A 19,346-nucleotide genomic window follows, 5' to 3' on the forward strand; every position below is an offset into this window, starting at 1 on the left:
GCAGCCACCGTCTCTCCCCGCAGCATCTGCCTCGGAGTGGACACAGGTGAGTGGGGACAGAGCCTCGGGGCCGGCTCCAGGCAGGGCACGGGGGTCATGGGGTGGGGGGGAGGGCAGGTGGGGTTTTGCTTCTGCAGGTGAAGGTGTAGGATTGCTTTCCTAGTCAGGTGGAGGCCCGGACCTCGGCGCCCACCCGCCTGGAAAAGTGGATCGGAGGAGGGAGGGATTGCGTGCAATTCTCTGGTGAACCCGTGCTGGGTTTTTCGTGATGAGCCGTGGCGTTGGGGGTGAGCTGAATGGAGCTGCAAGAAGAAGCAGTCCTTTATAACGCCGGGTGGGCCGCAGGGCCGGGCTGGCCGGACTTCGAGCCGCACCTCCCTGTGCGGGTTCACCCAGCCAAGGGTCCATTAACGCCGGCCACGGGCGTCCCACTGGCCACGCGAGTTTCCCGAACACACAGTCCTGTGTATTTGCCTTCGGATGGGGAAATCCGGTGGGGAAAATGGGTGAACTTCCAGCCTCGCTTTTCCTTCACAGGAAAAGTGGCGCTGAGGCCATTCTGGCTCTAGTCATCAACTTGGGATCATTGATGATACCGTTTCCCCTCGCTACAGGCCATGATTATATATCTCTGGCTCCCGCCTGTCATCCAGCTACTCAGGAGGCTGAGATCTGAGGATTGGGTTTCAAAGCCAGCCCAGGGCAGGAAAGTCCGTGAGACTCTTAGCTCCAAGGAACCACAAAAAAGTCAGATGTAGAACTGTAGCTCATGTGGGAGAGCCCCAGCCTTGAGCACAAAAGTTCCAGGGCAGCGCCCAGGCCCTGAGTTCAAGCCCCAGGACTGGCACAAAATAAATAGGTATGGCCAGGTACCCGTGGCTCACACCTGTCACCCCACCTACTCAGCAGATCTGAAGAATTCAGTTCAAAGCCAGCCTGGACAGGAAAGTCCATGAGACTCTTAGCTCCAAGGAACTACAAAAAAGCCAGAAGTTGGGGCTGGCTTAGCGGTAGAGCGCTCGCCTGGCGTGAGGAAGCCCTGGGTTCGATTCTTCACCCCCACAGACACAGAAAAAGCCGGAAGTGGCACTGTGGCTCAAGAGGTAGAGCGCCAGCCTTGAGCAAAAAGAAGCTCAGGGAAGGCGCTCAGGCCCCGAGTTCAAGCCCCAGGACTGGTACCAAATAAATATCAGGAGTCAACAAGGCATAAGATGGGTTCTCCAGGGTGTCTGGTGGGGGGGGGGGGGGTTTCTCCATCCGGCCCCCGCCCCTCCCCGGCCACGCTGGGCACCGATGAGCAGCCATGAGGCCTCACCGCCGTCCGTGCGTTCTCCAGACAGGGAACCAGAGCCGCCCAGCCACCTGTCGGCCACCATGTTCGAGGACTGCGTGAAGTCCGCCGAGGACCAGTACGTGTTCTGCGAGGACGAGGGCCCGTGGGCCGTGGTGCTGGAGTCCCTGGCGGCCCTGGGCATCACGGCGACCCTGCTGCTGCTGCTGGCGGCGCTCTTCCTCCTGCGGCGCGTGCGGGACTGCGCCCACTGGAACGCGCTGCCCACGCTGCTGCTCTTCCTGCTGGGCGTGCTGGGGCTCTTCGGCCTGGCCTTCGCCTTCGTGCTGCCCCTGAGCCACGGCACGGCGCCCGCGCGCTTCTTCCTCTTCGGGGTGCTCTTCGCCCTGTGCTTCTCCTGCCTGCTGGCCCACGCCTCGCACCTGACGCGGCTGGCCCGGGGCTGCGGGCCGCTGTCGTGGCCCACGGTGCTGGGCCTGGCCGCGGGGCTGAGCCTGCCGCAGGCCGTGCTGGCCGCGGAGTACGTGACCCTGGTGATGACCCGGGGCCCCACCTTCGCGCGCCTGACGCCGCACCAGCTCAACGTGGACTTCGTGGCGCTCACCATCTACGTCATGGCGCTCCTGGCGCTGACGCTCGTCGTGTCCAAGGCGGCGGCGCACGGGCCCTGCGCGCGCTGGCGCCGGCCCGGCTGGCTCGTCTTCGCCGCGGCGCTGGCGTCCGCCGTCCTCTGGGCCGCGTGGATCGGCATGCTCACCTGCGGGAACCCCCGGCTGCAGCGGCAGCCCCAGTGGGACGACGCCGTCATCTGCATCGGCCTGGTGGCCAACGCCTGGGCCTTCCTGCTCATCTACGTCCTCCCCCAGCTCTGCCTCCTCTACCGGGCCTACCGCCAGGACTGCCCCGCGCCCGGCCACGCCTGCCCGGCCCCCGTCTACCAGCGCGGCCTGCGGATGGACAACCAAGAGCTATCCCGAGGTACCACACCCCCAGGGAGGGGGGGAGATAAACACAGAAGGGCAGGATGAACCCCAAAGGAAGGAGGGGGGCAGACCCAGGGCAGGGAACTTGGTGGTTCGAGGGGTGCACACTGCCTGTCATCCCAGCTACTCGGAAGCTGAGACCCGAGGATCACGGTTCAAAGCCAGCCTGGTATAGGAAAGGCCAGGAGACTCAGCTCTCCAATGAACCATTAAAAAAGAAAAAAGGGTGGAAGTGGAACTGTGGCTCAAGGGGTAAAGCGCCAGCCTTGAGGGGAGGGGGAGAGAGAAATCTCAGGGACAGCAACCCAGGCCCTGAGTTCAAGCCCCAGGACCAGCACACACACACACACACACACACACACACACACACACACACGCACACGCACACACACACACAGAATGAAGGTTCAATTTTTATGAAAAAAAAAATAGATAAACAAATGACATTTTCCAAAAGACAGGAGCTTTATGGAAAAAAGCCAAAAAAAAAATAAATGAGTCAAAGGCTCTAAATAAATAAGACATGACTCTTAATTGCTCATGCTGGCCCCAAAAATAAAAAAAAATTAAAAAGGGCACCCGCAATAAAATGAGCTAACCCAGCCCCAAATTAGGCTTGGCCCAAGCAAGTCATCCGGACATCAAAGCCAGCCCAGATGTCTTTGTTGGGCCATGGAGCACAAAAGCCACATCTTTTGGAGTCTCCAAGCTAATTTAACCAAACATGACTTTCAACTGGCTTGGGAGTCTGACCTGCAAGGGAGGTCACAGCCTCCAACCACGGAGCCCTGGATGGAGAGCCGGGGATTCACGGTTGGAAATCTCTCTCAAGGTTTTAAAGGAAAAGCAACCACAGAGCCAGCCCCCCCACCCCACCCCCATCTAAATTCCTGGAAAAGTCCAAGTGTGTGTGTATGATGAGCCTGAGACTAAAAAAAAAAAAAAGGCAGCTTAGACAAAGCGAGCTTAGGAATTTCTGGGTCACAATTTTGTCCACGTGTCCAAAGACCACGCCAACCCGACTCCTATTTTGTTCAGGAATAAGATGTCTTATTTGCGAGCCGCAGACGCTTGCCCCCACCCCCACCCCAGCCAGGCAACCTGGGTTAAATAAGTGGTTAATTCCAGTTATCTGGGAAGCTGTCAGAGCTCAGTGCTCCATTCTCTGAAACACCAGCTCCATTAGCCACAGTCTTCGCTTTCCATCCATCTCAGAGACTTTAACAGGCAACCGGTTTCTCCCATTTTGGCACCTCTGTGATCATGCTAGTCTTTTATTTCTCTCTCTCTCTCTCTTTAAATTTTATTTTTCAGTTATTTTTTTGTTTATGTGGTACTGAGGAGTCAGGGCTTCGTGCATGCTAGGCAAGCACACTACCACAAAGCCACATTCCCATCTGGTTTTAAGTGAGGGCATAGGACAACGGATTACATATCCACACACGTGCGGACCACTGGTCCACTCCTCCTCCCGGTGCCCACGGCTCGCACCTGTCATCCTAGCCACTTGGGAAGCTGAGATCTGAGGATCGTGGTTTGAAGTCAGCCTGGACAGGAAAGTCGATGACATCCTTATCACCAGCGAACCACCCAAAAGCCAGAAGTGGAACTGTGGCTCACATGGTAGAGCACCAGCCTTGAGAGGAAGAGCTCAGGACAGTGCCCAAGCCCTGAGTTTAAGCCCCAGGATCAACATCAACACAGACACAGACACACACACGCACACACACACACACACCCCTAATAGAAAGATGCAGGGCCTAGTGCCAGTGGCTCCCACCTGTCATCCCAGATACTCAGGAGGCTGAGATCTGAGGATCACAGTTCAAAGCCAGCCCAGACAAGAAAGGCTGTGAGACCCTTCTCTCTAGTGAACCACCAGAAAACCAGAAGTGGAGCTGTGGCTCAAGTGGTAGAGCACCAGCCTTGAGTGAAAGAGCTCAGAGACAGTGCCCAGGCCCAGAATTCATGCCCCACAACCAACAAAAAATAAGTAAAAATAAAGAGGTGCAGGGCTGGGAATGTGGCCTAGTGGTAGAGTGGCATGCCTAGCATGCAGGAAGCCCTGGGTTCGATTCCTCAGTACCACAGACACAGAAAAAGCAGGAAGTGGCGCTGTGGCTCAAGTGGTAGAGCGCTAGCCTTGATAAAAAAGAAGCTCAGGGACGGCGCCCAGGCCCTGAGTTCAAGCCTCAGGACTAATAATAATAAAAATAATAATAATAGGTGCAGAGCTGGATCTTGCTAGCAACATGTACAAATAGATAGGAAATCACAACCACGCTGGAAAAGTCTCAAGTGGTCTGTGAGTCTTGAGCTGCATGGGACTGCTTAGTGGACAGGGAAGGTGTGGTAGACAGAAAAACCACCGCTGATTCAAGGACCGGAGGCAGGCCTGTGGGGGAAAGATGGCAGCCACCAAGTCTGTCTGTTGTCTGTCTGTCTGCCTCCCTGCCCCGCACTGATCACACAGCGCTGGGCCGTGCTCCGGCCCCATAGACATGCTCTTGGGGTTCTGTGACTCCTCTGGCTGCAGAACGGTTTGATTTGTGTGGGGCTGTCAGGACCAGAGCCGTTCAGAATTAAGACAGCAAAGCAGGACGGTATCGCAAGGGGCCGGGCCTTCCCGGGCCACCGCGTGCTGACCTTTCCATCCCTGACTAAACCCAGCGCAGGAAACGTATCTGCTCAGGGCCTGGGGGGCGGTGGGGGGGGGGGGTGGTGGCGGGGGGAGGCCTTAGGGTGAACCAGGAACAGGAAAGTCCGTTTGCAAACCCATCAGGCACGGGGATTAGAAATTCCATTTCAGTGAAATCCCTAAGCCTCCTTTCCCTGGAGTGGCTTACGGACCTAATCCTAAGCTATTAGAACATCTGCCCGGAGGAGATAAATGCAATCACTGCGGTCACCAAACCGCTGGGGATAAAAAACACCCCACGTAGAACCCAGCCCAGGCCCTGGCTTCTCACAAACCCCACGCTGGGTCCAGGCCCCCAGCCCCGAGGAGCCTGTGAGCCTTTGCCTCTAAAAAGTGGTCATAGCCCCGCACCCGTGGCCCACGCCTGTCATCCCAGCTACTCAGGAGGATGAGATCTGAGGATCACGGTTCAAAGCCAGCCTGGGCAGGAAAGCCCGTGAGACTCTCCTCTCCAATGAACCACCAGAAAAACCAGAAGTGGCGCTGTGGTTCAAGGGGTAGTAGAGCGCCAGCCTCGAGGAAAAGAAGCTCAGGGACAGCGCCCAGGCCCCAAGTTCAAGGCTCAGAACCAGCAAAAAAATAATAATAAAATTCACCAGGCCTTTCCTGTCCACCGTCCAGCCCTCCCTAGTGCTCCGGCTGACCCCACGATCTCCCCCACTAACCCAGGCCTTCCTCCTGCTTTGGCTTGCAGCCCGAGACAGTGAAGGAGCTGAGGAGGATGTAGACTTAACCCCCCATGGCGTTCCCCCTTCAGCCGCAGGTAAACGCGCCCCCACCCGCTCTCCTGGGGGGGACCAGCGAGCACCCCTTCCTCAGCCTTCAGGATACACCCAGGGAGAGAGAGAGAGAGAGAGAGAGGGCAAGCCAGGTGCCACCCCCAAGTCCTGCAGTACTCGATCCATCCCAACTCAAGCCACAGGAGACACGAGGCGCCCCCCCCCTTCATCCCAGGCCAAACCGCACGCGTCTCCACCACCTCCATCTACGCAGAGAGCCGCGTGTATCCCCTCTGAGACAAGGAGCGGGGCGGGGGCCGGGAGCTCAGGCCCCGCCCATCATCCCAGCTACTCAGGAGGCTGAGATCTGAGGATCAGGGTTCAAAGCCAGCCAGGGCAGGAAAGTCTGTGAGAGTCTTATCTCTCCAATGATCTCAAGCCCCAGGACTGGCACACACACACACACACACACACACACACACACACACACGTCAAAGGCCTGGGCTGGCCTAGCTTCGCGCTGGTCACAGGAAGCTGGCATGGGGGGAGGGGGGGGCCAGGCGCAGGGTAACCTCTCCTGGGCTGGCGGGTGTCCCCCACCTGCTGGGACATCACCCTCTCCCTCAGGGCCTAGATGCTGTCACCTGCCGTAATTAACCCCCGGGGGGGCGGGGAGGGGCGAGACATTTACACAGGAGACGGGTTCTTCATCTCTCTCAATTTCCAGCAATGAGCAACTCAAGAACCTTGTTTTAAATATATATATATGTATGTATGTGTATATATATTATATATATATATGAATGTTTGTTGATGATGAAGCAGTCTGATACCCGCAGAATTAATGAGAGGGAAAAAAAGCAGCAAGGAGATGGGGGCCCTTCGTTCCTGAAGGTTTCTTAGTAGCAGAGTGTGCCCAGTCAGACTCCCCTCCCCTGCCCCTTCCCTCCCTCCTCCTCCCCCCTCCTCCCCTCCCTCTCCCTTCCCACCTCTCAGGAAAATCTCAGCAGGTGTTTTCCATGTTCACGCGTGTGTGTGTGTGTGTGCACACGACATGGCCGCCTTTGCCTCCCACTGGGCGGCACACACGCGTGAGTCCTATACGGGATCTGCGTGCACGCGTGTCCCATGGAGTCTATAAGCTCAACTATAGTTTTCATTGTCCCCCCCCCTTTCCCCCTGCAATCCAGCATTTAACAGCCTTCTGGAAGTTTCCTGACGTTATCCTCACACATGGAGGCAATGGCATTGCATGATTCTCCTCCCTTCCCCGCCCCCTCTTCACCCCCAAGCAGTCACGTGAGGAGACACAGAAAGAGAGACAGACAGACAGACAGACAGACATAGAGATACTGATAGAAACAGACAGGCAGACACAGAAAAAGAGAGAGACAGGCAGACACAGACAGAAGAAGGGATGGACAGATAGACAGACAGGCAGACACAGAGACAGAGAGGAGACAGAGACAGACACACAGAGAGAGAGAGAGAGACAGGCAGACACAGACAGAGAGGAAAGGATGGACAGACAGAGACAGACACAGAGAGAGGGAGAGACGGGGACGGGGCCAGTGGGGGCCGGCCTGACGGGGTGGTGCATTTCTCCCTCTGCAGACTGCTGAGCCCTCCCGGGCCTCCTCCTGCCCAGGGCGGCCCTGAACCCCTCCACGGACGCGCCCTTGTGAGCTGACCACCGCCCCAGCGGACCCCCCCCCGCCATGCCACAGCCGAGTCACCGGACCCCAGCCCTCCCCACCCCCAGACCCCACCCTGGGGCCACCGATTACAACCCCGCTGCCCCCTCACCCGGCTCTGCGTCTTTCTTCACCTGTGTCACGGGCGGGCTTTGCGGGAATGAACGTGGGGGGGGGGGGGCTGGAGGATTGGGGGGGCGGTAGGCCTGAGACACAACGAAAGTTGACCACTGGCCTGGCGCTGGTGGCTCCCGCCTGTCATCCCAGCGACTCAGGAGGCTGAGATCTGAGGATCGCAGTTCAAAGCCAGCCCGGGCAGGGAAAGTCCATATGGCTTTTATCTCCAAAGAACAACCAGAAAACCGGAAGTGGAGCTGTGGCTCAAAGTGGTAGAGCACCAGCCTTGAGCAGAAGAGCTCAGGGATAGCACCCAGGTCCTGAGTTCAAGCCTCAGTACTGACACAAGGGGTGGGGGAGAACGCTGCCAATCCACATCTCCCCCACCAACGTTCGTATAACTGCTTGGGCAGCATTAGGGTCCCTGGTTAACACGGGGAAGTCAGAGCTGGAATCCCAGCCGCCTCCGCCTTCCTCGGCAAGGTGATGCTCACATCAGCGTAGCAGCTAGCTTACCTCAGTGCCTTGGGGTTAGAAGAAGCAGGTGGACTGAGTGTGTGTGTGTGCGCGCGCACACGCGCGTGTGTGCACTCATCCTGGGGCTTGAACTCAAGGCTGGGGCTCTACCTCCACCTGGTGGCCATGTAGGGGCATGGCAGCCCCAGGGGCTGGCAAGAGACCTGAGATGGGGGCTTGGGAATATGGCCTAGTGGCAAGAGTGCTTGCCTCGTATACCTGAGGCCCTGGGTTCGATTCCCCAGCACCACATATACAGAAAATGGCAGAAGTGGCACTGTGGCTCAAGTGGCAGAGTGCTAGCCTTGAGCAAAAAAGAAGCCAGGGACAGTGCTCAGGCCCTGAGTCCAAGCCCCAGGACTGGCAAAAAAAAAAAAAAGAGACTTGAGATCTAATTCTGGCCTCCCCAACTCTCCTTCCGGCTCCGCTCTGGAGGCCAAGCTTGGGAGCATCACTCTTTGAGGCTGGGGTGGTGGGGGGGGGGATGAGGACGGGGCGAGATAACCAGCAAAACGCCGGGTGCCGTGGTAGCACCCCTCTGGTGAAGGAAGAAGCAGGATGGACATCCAAGCCTGAAGCGCAGGGGGGGGGGGGAGAGGGGCAATAAAATAAGATCTCACCCCAAGGCAGCGCGCAGCACAGTGAGGTAGGTCTCAGGGACGGTCACGCGTGGGGCCACCACGTCCTTTATTCCAGATCCGGGGGGGATTGACCGCACACTGGAGGGTGGGAGGCCCGGTCCCTGTGCCAGATCGGGGGTGCTTGGCAGGGGAAGGGGGGCCTGCGCTCGGTGCGGGGAAGCCGCAGGGCCCCCCCAACCCCCGACAGGCCGTGGCCCGTGGATGAGAGCCACGGCAGGACTTGCGGCCTGTCTTGCAGAGGCCGGACGGGGCTTCCAGACGAGGTGGGATCCGCTCTGGGTCGGGAGATCCTCTCCAAACCAGGTCCCGCTTGAGCCGAGGCGGCTCCCGGCACTGACCCTGCCGGCTGGCGGACATCAGATCACCAACCTTCAGCCACCCACGACGGCGCATAAAGCCTGGAGAGCTCGGGGGCCGCGTCCACGCGTGACTGGCGGGGGTCCGGGGTGTCAGCGGCCCTCCTTCCGACCCTGGTAGTCGTTGTACGGGCTGGCCCAGGCCTGGGCCCGGGGGATGGAGAAGTCCCCGGCAGGGCCCCTGTCCTAGGAGGGAAGACACCAGCGCTGAACCCCACCCCGCCCCGCCACCGGGGGTGTCCACTTAGTCCCCCCCCCCTGCAGAGTCCACCCATGGCCCGGCTTCGCGGTGTCACCTGCAGCTGGAAGTGGGTGGAGTACGGGGCGTGAAGCATGGGGCCCGGCTCGTCCAGACCTGCACAAGGGGAGGGGGAGAAGCGTGGGACCCCGGCCCAGCCCCCACCCTACCCCCACCCCCACCCGGGGTCCATGGGAGGTGCTCCCAGGGGAGATTCACCCTCAAGGCCGCGAGCTGCATGAAGGAATGGATGACAGCCTGTGGTGCAAACTCCTCGGTGGGAACCGCCCCCCCTCTTCTGGGGCAAGGACTGGGGGGCTGGCAAGGGCTGGGGCCGGAGACAGGCGTGGAGGGGACAGAGTCACCAGTGCCAGGCATTAACTATACTTGTGTGCGTGCACACTCACAAACATGCCGGTTGCGGTACTTGAACTCGGGGCCTGGGCACTGCCCCTGAGTCCTTTGTGCTCAAAGTTAGCACTCTACGAGTTGAGCCACGGGGGGGGGGGGACGGGGGGGACGGGGGGGACTCCATTTGTGGTTTTCCAGTGGCTCCCTGGAGATCAGAGCCTCACAGACTTTCCTGGCCCAGGCTGGCTTTGAACTGTGATCCTCAGATCTCAGCCTCCCGAGCAGCTAGGATGCCAGGCGTGTGCTCCCACTTGGGGGGGGGGGGCTGGGTACCTGGTGGGGGGGCCTCGTCGGGGGCGTAGGCCCGGTTGTCCAGGCCCAGGCGGGGCTTGAGGAGCTGGGGCTTGCAGGGCGCGTCCTCGCCGGGGTAGTCGGCGGGGTCGCGCTGCTTGGTGAGCTGGCGGAACTCGGGCAGCACGAAGGCGGCCAGGAACAGCCAGCCGTTGGCCACGAGCGCGGCGCTGAGCACGGCGTCGTCCCAGTCGGGGCCGGGCTGGGGCAGCAGGAGCAGCGCGATCCAGGCGGCCCAGAGCGCCATGGAGAGCAGCGCGGTGAGGCCGGCGTGCGCCCCGTGGCGCCTCCAGCCGGCGAAGGGGCCGCGCAGGGCCAGCAGCGAGGCGCCCAGCGCGGCGGCCATGAGCGCCATGACGAACACCAGCAGCAGCACGAAGTCCCGGTTGCGCCGGGGGGCGGGCAGGCCGGCGATGGCGTCCCCGCGCGTCCCGTTCGCGGCCAGCACCACGTACTCCACGGCCAGCGCGTCCTGCACCAGGCTGAGCCCCAGCGCCAGGCCCAGCAGCCCCCAGCCGGGCCAGGGCGCGCGCCCCCGGGCCAGCCGCGCCGCCTGCACCGCCAGCGCCAGCAGGCACGCGAAGGCCGCGCCCAGCAGCGCCCCGAACAGCACGAAGCGCGCCGGCCCCGTGGCGCCGTCCAGACGCACCAGGAAGGCGAACGTGAGCGCGAAGACGCCCAGCACGGCGCCCAGCAGCAGCAGCAGCGTGGGCAGCGCGCGCCGCCGGCTCGGGTCCTGCACGCGCCCCGCCGCGCCCGCCAGCCACAGCGCCGCCCCCGCCGCCGCCGCCGCGCCCAGCGCCGCCAGCGCCTCGAGCGCCACGCCCCACGCGCCCGCCACGTCGCACAGCCGGTGGTAGCGGGGGTCCAGGTCGGAGCGGCACCCCCGGGGCGCACTCATCCTGACTGACCCTGCGGGGGGGTGGGGGGGAAGGAGGAGGGGGGCGCGCTGGTCACCCTAAAATGCATCCCCCCCTCCCCTTCCCTCCACCCCCCATCCCCTCTGCGCCTCCAGACCACCAAGTGGCCAACTTCAGAGGGAAGAGGGAGGAGGGGAGGACGGGGCAGATCCCAGCCCTCCGTTACCCCATTTATCTCAGTCCTGTGTGTGTGTGTGTGTGTGTGTGTGTGTGTGTCCATCCCAGGACTCGAACTCGCAGCCTGGGCGCTCCCGCAGGGCTTGGCCGCTCTACCACTTGAGCCACAGCGCCACTCCCGGCTTTGTCTGAGCGGATCATGGGAGATCAGAGTCTCTCACGGACTTTCCCGCCCGCCTGGCTGGCTTTGAACCTCAGATCGCAGCCTCCTGAGTAGCTGGGGTGACAGGCGTGAGCCACCAGCGCCCGGCTGACACCACCCCACCCCTTTCTATCCGGGCTGTGGTCTCTAGGAGAGGCACAACCCCCCACCCTCCCCCCAGGTGGAGGATTGGTGATGACAAATGACCGCACTATCTGGGCAGGAGGCCTGGCCCCCGCCCTGCCCCCCGTTAGCCCGGCCACCCTGGCTCTGACAGGTCCATGGGCAACACCCTCCTGCGTGCATGGTGGCGCTGGGTTTCTGTGGTTACTGGGAGAGGAGAAGCCATCGAGGCACAGAGCCAAGCCAGCAAGGTGACGCACTCCCCCCCCACACACCCCTACATTTCCCGCCCACTCTGCCTCAGACGGAAGACTGAGAACTGGGCCTGAGAAACATGGGGCGTTTGAAGCAAGCAAGCCTGGGCCTCAAATGGCTGCCAAAATAAAGTGGTGGAAGTGCAAAGCAAGTACAAACCCTGAGCTTGAACCCTGGGATCAGATAGATGGATGGATGGACGGATGGATATACATACATACATACATAGATAAAAGGATAGATGGACAGATGGATGGATGAATACACACACATAATACATACATACATATATGAAAAGATGGATGGGTGGATGGATACATACATACATGAAAAGATAGATGGACAGGGGCTGGGGATATGGCCTAGTGGCAAGAGTGCTTGCCTCGTATACATGAGGCCCTGGGTTCGATTCCCCAGCACCACATATACAGAAAACGGCCAGAAGTGGCGCTGTGGCTCAAGTGGCAGAGTCCAAGGCCCAGAACTGGCAAAAAAAAAAAAGAAAAGAAAAGATGGATGGATGGATGGATACATACATACACATACACACATACATACATAGATGAATGGATAGATATGCTAAGATAGGTAATTGATAGTTATAGATGATATAGATAGATGATATATAAATGATAGATATGTTTGAGATGGATGACAGATGATACAGATAGACCAATAGGTAGGTAGGTAGGTAGGTGGATGGATAGAACCTGGGGGTGTGGCTTAGTGGTAGAGTGCTTGCCTAGCACACATGAAGCCCTGGGTTTGATTCCTCAGCACCACACAAACAGCAAAGGCTAGAAGTGGCGCTGTGGCTCAAGTGGTAGAGCCTTGAGCAAAAGAAGCCAGAGACAGTGCTCAGGCCCATGAGTTCAAGCCCCCAGGATTGGCAGAAAGAAAGAAAGGGGTGGGAGGGAGGGAGGGAGGAAGGGAAATACATAGATTGGTATTGGTTCAAACCCCAGGACAATGAAGGAAGGAAGAGGGAGGGAGGGGGGAGGGAGGGAGAAAGAAGGGAGGGAGGGAAGGAAGGAAGGAAGGAAGGAAGGAAGGAAGGAAGGAGGGGAAGGAAGGAGGCAGGGAGGGGGGAAGGAGGAAGGGAGGAGAAGGAAAGAAGGAAGGTAAGATGGAAGGAAGGAGAGAGGGAGGGAGGGAGGGAGGGAGGGAGGGAGGGAGGGAGGGAGGGAGGGAGCCCGCAGGCCATATAGTCTGACCACAGCGCTATAAACCTAGAGACAGGGTTCAGCCCAACACAGTGACTGTTTCAAAGCCAGACTCCCTGGAAAGAAAGTGCTAGTCTTTCATTGTTTCCTGCTCCTCCAAGCCAACATCCCGCGGCCCCATCTCGGGGTTTGTTTTCTGTTTCAAAAAGAGCAGCAGGTCCTCAAACAAGAAGAACCAACTCCCAAGCCAGAACTTCACCCGGCTTTCTCCAGACAGCCCCCAGGCAGGAGTGGGGGCCTGAGGGTGGGTGGGGGCCCTCCCGTCCTCCCCCTCGTCCCCCCTCCGTTCCCCAGGACCCGGGCCCTCTTGAGGGGACTACTGAGGGGGGGCAGGGGGCAGAGGGGGTGCAGCCCCTCCCAAGCCCGACCCTCTAGGGCTATCCAGCCTTGCACCTGTCTCAGTGGTGTTGTGGGAACTCTGGGGGGCACCTGCGGGGGACCCCACTGGGCTCCAGGCAGGAGGGCCAGGACAGGGGGGACAGGAGGACAGGGCGGGGACACCAGAGGGCCTCTAGGCCATCTCCCAAGTTCCACCCCCCCCCAAGAATCCATAGGACAAGGGCATGGAGGCTGTCCACCCGCACCACACCCCGCTTTCCAGTCCCCCCCTGTCCTCCAGGATCTTCCTTCTGCCCTACCCCACCTCAGCGCGGTGGAACCCCTTCCTCCTTCCCCTGCCTCTGCCCCCCCACCTCCCGCCCACCCGGGGAAGCCCAGAAAGTGGGGTCTGCGCCTCTCCTGGGGGACGGGGGGAAGCCACTCCCCAGAGTCCTGCCTCTCCGCCCCCTTCCCCCCCACCCCATCTCCTCCCACAGGGACAGAAAGCTGCAGGTCCGGCGTGCTCCAGCCGCACTCACCCTCCACCTGCGCTGCTTCTGGGGAGACTGGGCGAGATGGGGAGTCCGGGGGCTGATCTGGGGCTGGGGAGCAGTTATAAAGGCAGCTGTCACCCCAGGGTGGAGGAGGAGGAGGAGGAAGAGAGGGAGGAGGGCAGAGGAAGGGAGGGGGGGCAGTGCCAGGCCAGGAGGGGAGGACACACCCAGCCCTCCACCAAGTTATGAAAGTCAAGTCTGGGTGCCAGCCTGTAGCCTCGGGCCCTGACGTCAGAAGTGGTCACTCTTGAAGGTGGGGGTGAGGGGTGTACCCCATCTAGGCCAGGCCCAGCCTCCCCTTCACACCCCTGGGGGGACAGGGGGCCCCAGCCAAAGCCCAGGAGGTGAGAGCCAGGGGAGGGAGCCCTGGGGTCTGGAATGGGTGATGGAGCTTGGGACTGGACCCCCGGGGGGGCCCCCCCTCCCGGCCCTCCCTCCCACCTCCAGGTGAGATAAGAGGCGGAGGGAAGGAATCTGAGGAGGGAAGGAATTTGCCTCGTTCCCCCTGAAACCGGGCTCTGTCAGCCCCCCCCCCCCCGCCACTAGGCTTTTAGGGTGGTGACCTTGGCAGCTTCTCTCTTGAGATCCTCGGGCCTCCGTCTAGCGGGGTGCTGGGATTCCAGGCCTGTGCTCCACTCCCAACGGGGTGAGGCCCTGGGTTCTGGACTCAGGCACCCAAACAACCCAGACCCAGGCCCCCCGCCCCCCCTCCTGAGGTTTGGATTTCACTCCCAAGAAACCACAGCCATGCCCAGCCCACAATCGTCTGTGCCAGGCCCCAGGCCAGGGTGTTGGGGTGCCCAGGCAGGGCGGGGAGCCATGGGGAAGGGAGGGGCTGGTCCCGGTTTTTATGGCTGCCGTGGGCTGAATTCGGATTTGCCTCCCTCCAGGCCCCGGGGTGACACAGGCTGGGGTCCCCCTAGATCAACAAGCACCACAAACGCAATGGCAGGCTGTTCAGGAGCCTCAGGAAGAGAGATAAACGGGGTGCCCGCCCATGCCGGAGGCTCACACCTGTCTTCCTCGTTCAGGAGGCTGAGATCTGAGGACCATGGTTCGAAGCCAGCCCCGGCAGGAAAGTCCGTGGGACTCTTACCTGCAGTGAACCGGCACACAAAAAAATAAAATAATCAAACAGAAGCGACACTGTTTTTTTTTTTTTTAAAAAAGGATTTACATTCACAAGGCTTTTTTAAAAAAAAAAAAAAAAAAAGAACTCTTAAAACAGCCTCAGATTGTGTGGTGAGCAGCAACTAGAGAGAGCTAACAGAGAATATTGCTCATAAAGTTTACTTGCACATATGAAAATACAATTAGGTTATTAATATGGAGAAGATAACATGACATCCTACATAATTTCATAGAAAAGTCCATTCTGTGCATATTAGGTAACATAATGAATTCTACTGAATAATCCACAAAAAATATTGTCTCTAAGGTAAACATAATTGTCTGCCTACTGAAAAAATAGTCAATATGTTTAATGAAATTAACAGCAAGATAAACTTAGAAATCAGACTACTCAGTAAATGTTTACTTTGTCATTGAAATCAGTTATTTTAGAATATGTCTCTTTCAAAAGTGTTACATTTGATTTTAGATAATCTCTTGTTTAATGTGTACTTAAAATAAAGGTAATCTTAAGGGCAAAAAAAATGATAAAATAATGAATGGCATTCACAGGGAAATGGTCAGATCTTGAATGAATAATGTTGAGCGAGACAAGCCTAGAGCCCAGAGGACAAAGGCGCAGGGTCTCCCTGATATGTGGTTGTTGGAGGGGGAGGGGAGAACAGTAGAGATCATGTCTGTAAAGCAACAAACTTCTTTTCAAATGGTATTTCTACATATTTTGGTCAGCGACTTTAGATCATCTCTCTAAAACCAAAACAATTACTAAATAAACATAAAAAGGTCTCAACAGCTACATACACATGATTATATGAGGCTAAGCAAAATGAACTCCAAGAGATGGAAACAGGAGGATATTACTGTTGTCAATGTTTAATGTACTAGGTGAATTTCCTTTGACGTAGCCCCTGTGGTTACTGTATATGATTCTGGTACACTGGATATTGTATACATGCTTATCTGAACTGGGGAAGGGAAAGAAAAATGAAGGAGGGTGTAACAAATATGACAAGAAATGTACTCACTACCTTATTATGTAACTATACCCTCTCTGCACATCATCTTATCAATAAAATTTAATTAAAAAAAAAAAAAGAAGCAACGCTGTGGTTCCAAGCAGTAGAGCGCCAGCCTGGAGTGAAAAAGCTCAAGGACAGCACCCAGGCCCCAAGTTCAAGTCCCGTGACCGACACAGAAAATAAGTGATGAAAGGAAGAACCCGCACGTGCCGGATTGGACCGGCCACTCGCCGAGGGATCAAAGGTCACGTGGGCAGGGCCGGCTGGCCAGCCCAGCTCTTTAGGGTCTGAGTCACCAGGTCTGGGGTGAGGTTATGCCGAGTGCGGGAGGAAGCCACCCCCCACCACCACCAGACACGGACCGCAAGAACCCCAAGAGAAGCGAGGCCAGCTCTTCCCCCCACCCCTCCACATTCCACAACGGTTTCCTGATTGTTTGAGATGCCCATCACCATAAGAAGCGGGATCACGGACTTTCCTGCCCGGGCTGGCTTTGAACCACCATCCTCAGATCTCAACCTCCTAAGTAGCCGGGGTTGCAGGAGAGAGAGGCAGAAGATCCTTCTAGAAGGAAGCCTCTGGGGCTCTGTGAGAGGCATAGCTGCTGGTGAGGTGAAATGGGGGGGAGGGGGGAGGGAGTATAGAGCTGGGGAGGGGGGAGGGAGGGCAGAGGGAGGGCCGGGGAAGGGAGGGGACACTTGAAACTGACAAACTGACTAAGCTGTGGCCAGCACCCGCCAGGCACCTGCAGGGCCCCTGGCGCTCCTTGTCAGGCTATTTGAAAAATGCTCTAGTCACAGCCCTCCCTCCCTCCCTCCCTCTCCCCCCCCATCCCCCCCCTTGCGGCCAATTTTCTAATGACTTGGGTTCCCAGGGTTGAAATCCCCAGAGCTAAAGCCTCAAAGCCTCCGGGGGATGGGGGGGCCAGGGCTGGGTCCCAGACTCCCCAAAAAAGTGCTCAGACTGGTTCCCAGAGCCAGCCGCAGGCCTCTCCCCAACCCCGAGGCCTCTGACATCTCCTTTCTTCTCTCCCCGGAGGAACTCAGCCTCCCGAGCCAATCAGATCAAACCTCAGCCTGCTCTGCCTCAAGCCCAGCACAGCAGCACACACCTGTAATCCCAGCGCTCTGGAGGCTGAAGGCAGCGGGATCAAGAGGTGGAGGCCGGCCTAGGCCCCAGAGCAAAGAGCCTGGACCAAAAACAACACAACAGCCAGGCACCGGTGGCTCCCGGTGGCGACTCAGGAGGCTGAGACCTGAGGATCGTGGTTCAAAGCCAGCCCGGGGAAGGAAAATCCCTGAGACTCTCATCTCCAAGGAACCACCAGGAAACCGGAAGTGGAGCTGTGGCTCAAGTAACAGAGCACCAGCCTTGAGTGAAAGAAGCTCAGGGACAGCGCCCAGGCCCTGAGTTCAAGCCCCAGGACTGGCACAAAATAAAGTGATGAACAAATCCAGCAGCAGCTTTTTGTTTTGATGTGTCGTAGGACATGAACTCGGGGGACCCCCCCCCGCCCCACACTGTCCTGGGGAAGGGGAGGCTGTCACTTGTGGCTGTGCCCCCTCCCCCTCCTCACACACGGGCGACCCCGGCCCCTGTGGAGGCTGCAGGCAGGAGGATTTGGGGTGGAGGCTTTCCCAAGGCAGGACAGCGGCTGAGACTAAGCGATGACGGCGCAGCCCGGCCACATCTAAGAGATGACGCCCGGCTTGTGGTGGAGGAACCCTCGGAAAGGGGTGGAGGGGCGGGCCGCCCCGGCCAAGCCCAACAGTGCCCAAGCAAATACCCGCTCGCCAGGCCAAGCCGGGCCATGCCAGCCACCATGAGCTCAGCAGGCCCGGCGGGGCCCCCGCGCTCCCTGGGGAGATGGGCAGAATAGGGGCGAAAGGGGGGGGGGCGCCCAGGGTCAGGGCTGCGTGGGGCGAGGCCCTGCGTCTCTGTGCAGAACCCCACACTAAGCTGGCATCGTGGGCATGGTGCAGACGTGGCTGCCCCCCTTCCCCAGGCACCGGGAGCCGGGGCGGGGGGGGGGGATCCCCCTGGGATGCCTGGCGTGTTTCACAGCTGAGACTTTGCTCGAGAGCCCTTGGGGTGCAAGTGGAGATGGCTGTGTTCCAGACCCGGCCGATGCTAAGGCCACTCGAGACAACCCCCGAGGCCCGCCCCCCCCCCGCCCCGCTGGGGTTCAGGGCCGCCGTGGCTTCCCACTGTCCACCCACATCTTGGGGTTCACCTCCACACACACGCTTGGGTGGGGGTGGGGGTGTCTATCAACCCCGGCTATGGTGGGAAGTGTAATAGGAAAGCCCGAGTCCAAGCTGGCGGGGGGGTGGGGGTGGGGGTGAAATTCTATCTCCCAGAGCCTTCAAGGGGTGGAGCACTTGTCTAGAGGGCATGAAGACCCGAGTTCGAATCCCAGTGCCACTAAAAAAGGACAGGAAAATGAACAGCGCCAGGCGGGTCCTGTGCCCTCCTGTGCCCAGGTGCCTGCGTCGCTGAAGAGGACCAGCTTGAGTCCACACAGAATGTTCCAGAAATGCAGCTTGAAGGGCCAACCACACCCCCCCCCCACACACACACAGTCACCCATCAAATATGACTGGTACTTGACAACCAATTAAGCCAGAAAAAGCAAATAAACACTCCCAGTGCGCCCCAGAGGGCAGCAGCACGGCCAGGAGAGGGGGTGCGGGCCGGGCCGGGGCAGGGGGGGGCCGGGAAAGCGGTGGGGCCCAGAGACCCCACAAAAGACCACCACCCCTGCCAGTCATCCCACAGCCCTTGAGCCTCTACCACACTGCACACCCTCAGCCCGTCATCCCAGTGACTCAGGAGGCAGAGATGTGAAGATCACAGTTCAAAGCCAGCCTGGGCAGGGAAGTCCGTGAGACTCTCATCTCCGATGAACCAGCAAAAAGCCGGAAGTGGTGCTGTGGCTCAAGTGGTAGAGCGCCAGACTTGCGTGAAGGAACTCAGGGACAGCGCCCGGGGCCGTGAGTTCAAGGCCAGGAGCAGCGCACGCTCACGCAGTGGTCCCCGCAGTTGGGGAGGCCGCGGCGACTCCACAAGCAGCGCCGAGTTGTTCTCGTGTTTGTCTCCATTTTTATTAGCAGCGGTGGTCACAGATGGGGGTCTCGTTGTGAAATGTCAGCTAGGATGTGATGGGGGGGAGGGGGAGAGCGGGGCGTGGCGGGGCCCCGGGTCCGGCCGCCTTGCCTAGGGTCTGCCGCCCCCTCGATGGCTTCCTAGCCTGGGCCGCAGCCGGCGCGGTTCCCCAGGCTCGGGCCGGTGGGGTGGTGATCTCCAGGAGCAGTTTCAGTGCGTTCCTGGGCCAGGTGCGGCAGGGAGGAATGCGGGCGTGGGGTCCTCGTCCCCCCCTTCCCACCTGAGGGGGTGACTCACCCCAGGTGCTCAGGGGCTAGCCGTATGGGCCACAGCTTTGCGCTGGGCCGGCGACACGAGATGCCCGCCCCTCCCCCCCCCAGGCTACGCTTCCCAGCGACCAAAAGTGCTTGGAGGGAAGCCAGGG

At 59.2% G+C, this 19,346-nt stretch overlaps 2 protein-coding genes across 2 annotated transcripts; one reads left to right on the plus strand and one right to left on the minus strand.

Moving 5' to 3' along the window:
• Positions 1-1,374: 1,374 nt before the first annotated feature.
• Positions 1,375-7,313, plus strand: Gprc5d (G protein-coupled receptor class C group 5 member D). Its single transcript, XM_048335052.1, has 3 exons — positions 1,375-2,269; positions 5,667-5,735; positions 7,306-7,313. The coding sequence occupies exons 1-3, from the start codon at positions 1,375-1,377 to the stop codon at positions 7,311-7,313; spliced, it is 972 nt and encodes a 323-aa protein (XP_048191009.1).
• Positions 7,314-9,063: 1,750 nt separating this feature from the next.
• Gprc5a (G protein-coupled receptor class C group 5 member A) lies at positions 9,064-13,688 on the minus strand. Its single transcript, XM_048335216.1, has 4 exons — positions 13,653-13,688; positions 9,938-10,867; positions 9,312-9,370; positions 9,064-9,201 (listed from the first exon to the last, which is right to left on the minus strand). The coding sequence occupies exons 2-4, from the start codon at positions 10,854-10,856 to the stop codon at positions 9,109-9,111; spliced, it is 1,071 nt and encodes a 356-aa protein (XP_048191173.1). The 5' UTR covers positions 10,857-10,867; positions 13,653-13,688; the 3' UTR covers positions 9,064-9,108.
• Positions 13,689-19,346: the final 5,658 nt, after the last annotated feature.

This window comes from Perognathus longimembris, chromosome 27 (genome assembly GCF_023159225.1).
Source record: "Perognathus longimembris pacificus isolate PPM17 chromosome 27, ASM2315922v1, whole genome shotgun sequence".
In the NCBI taxonomy this organism is placed as follows: domain Eukaryota; kingdom Metazoa; phylum Chordata; class Mammalia; order Rodentia; family Heteromyidae; genus Perognathus; species Perognathus longimembris.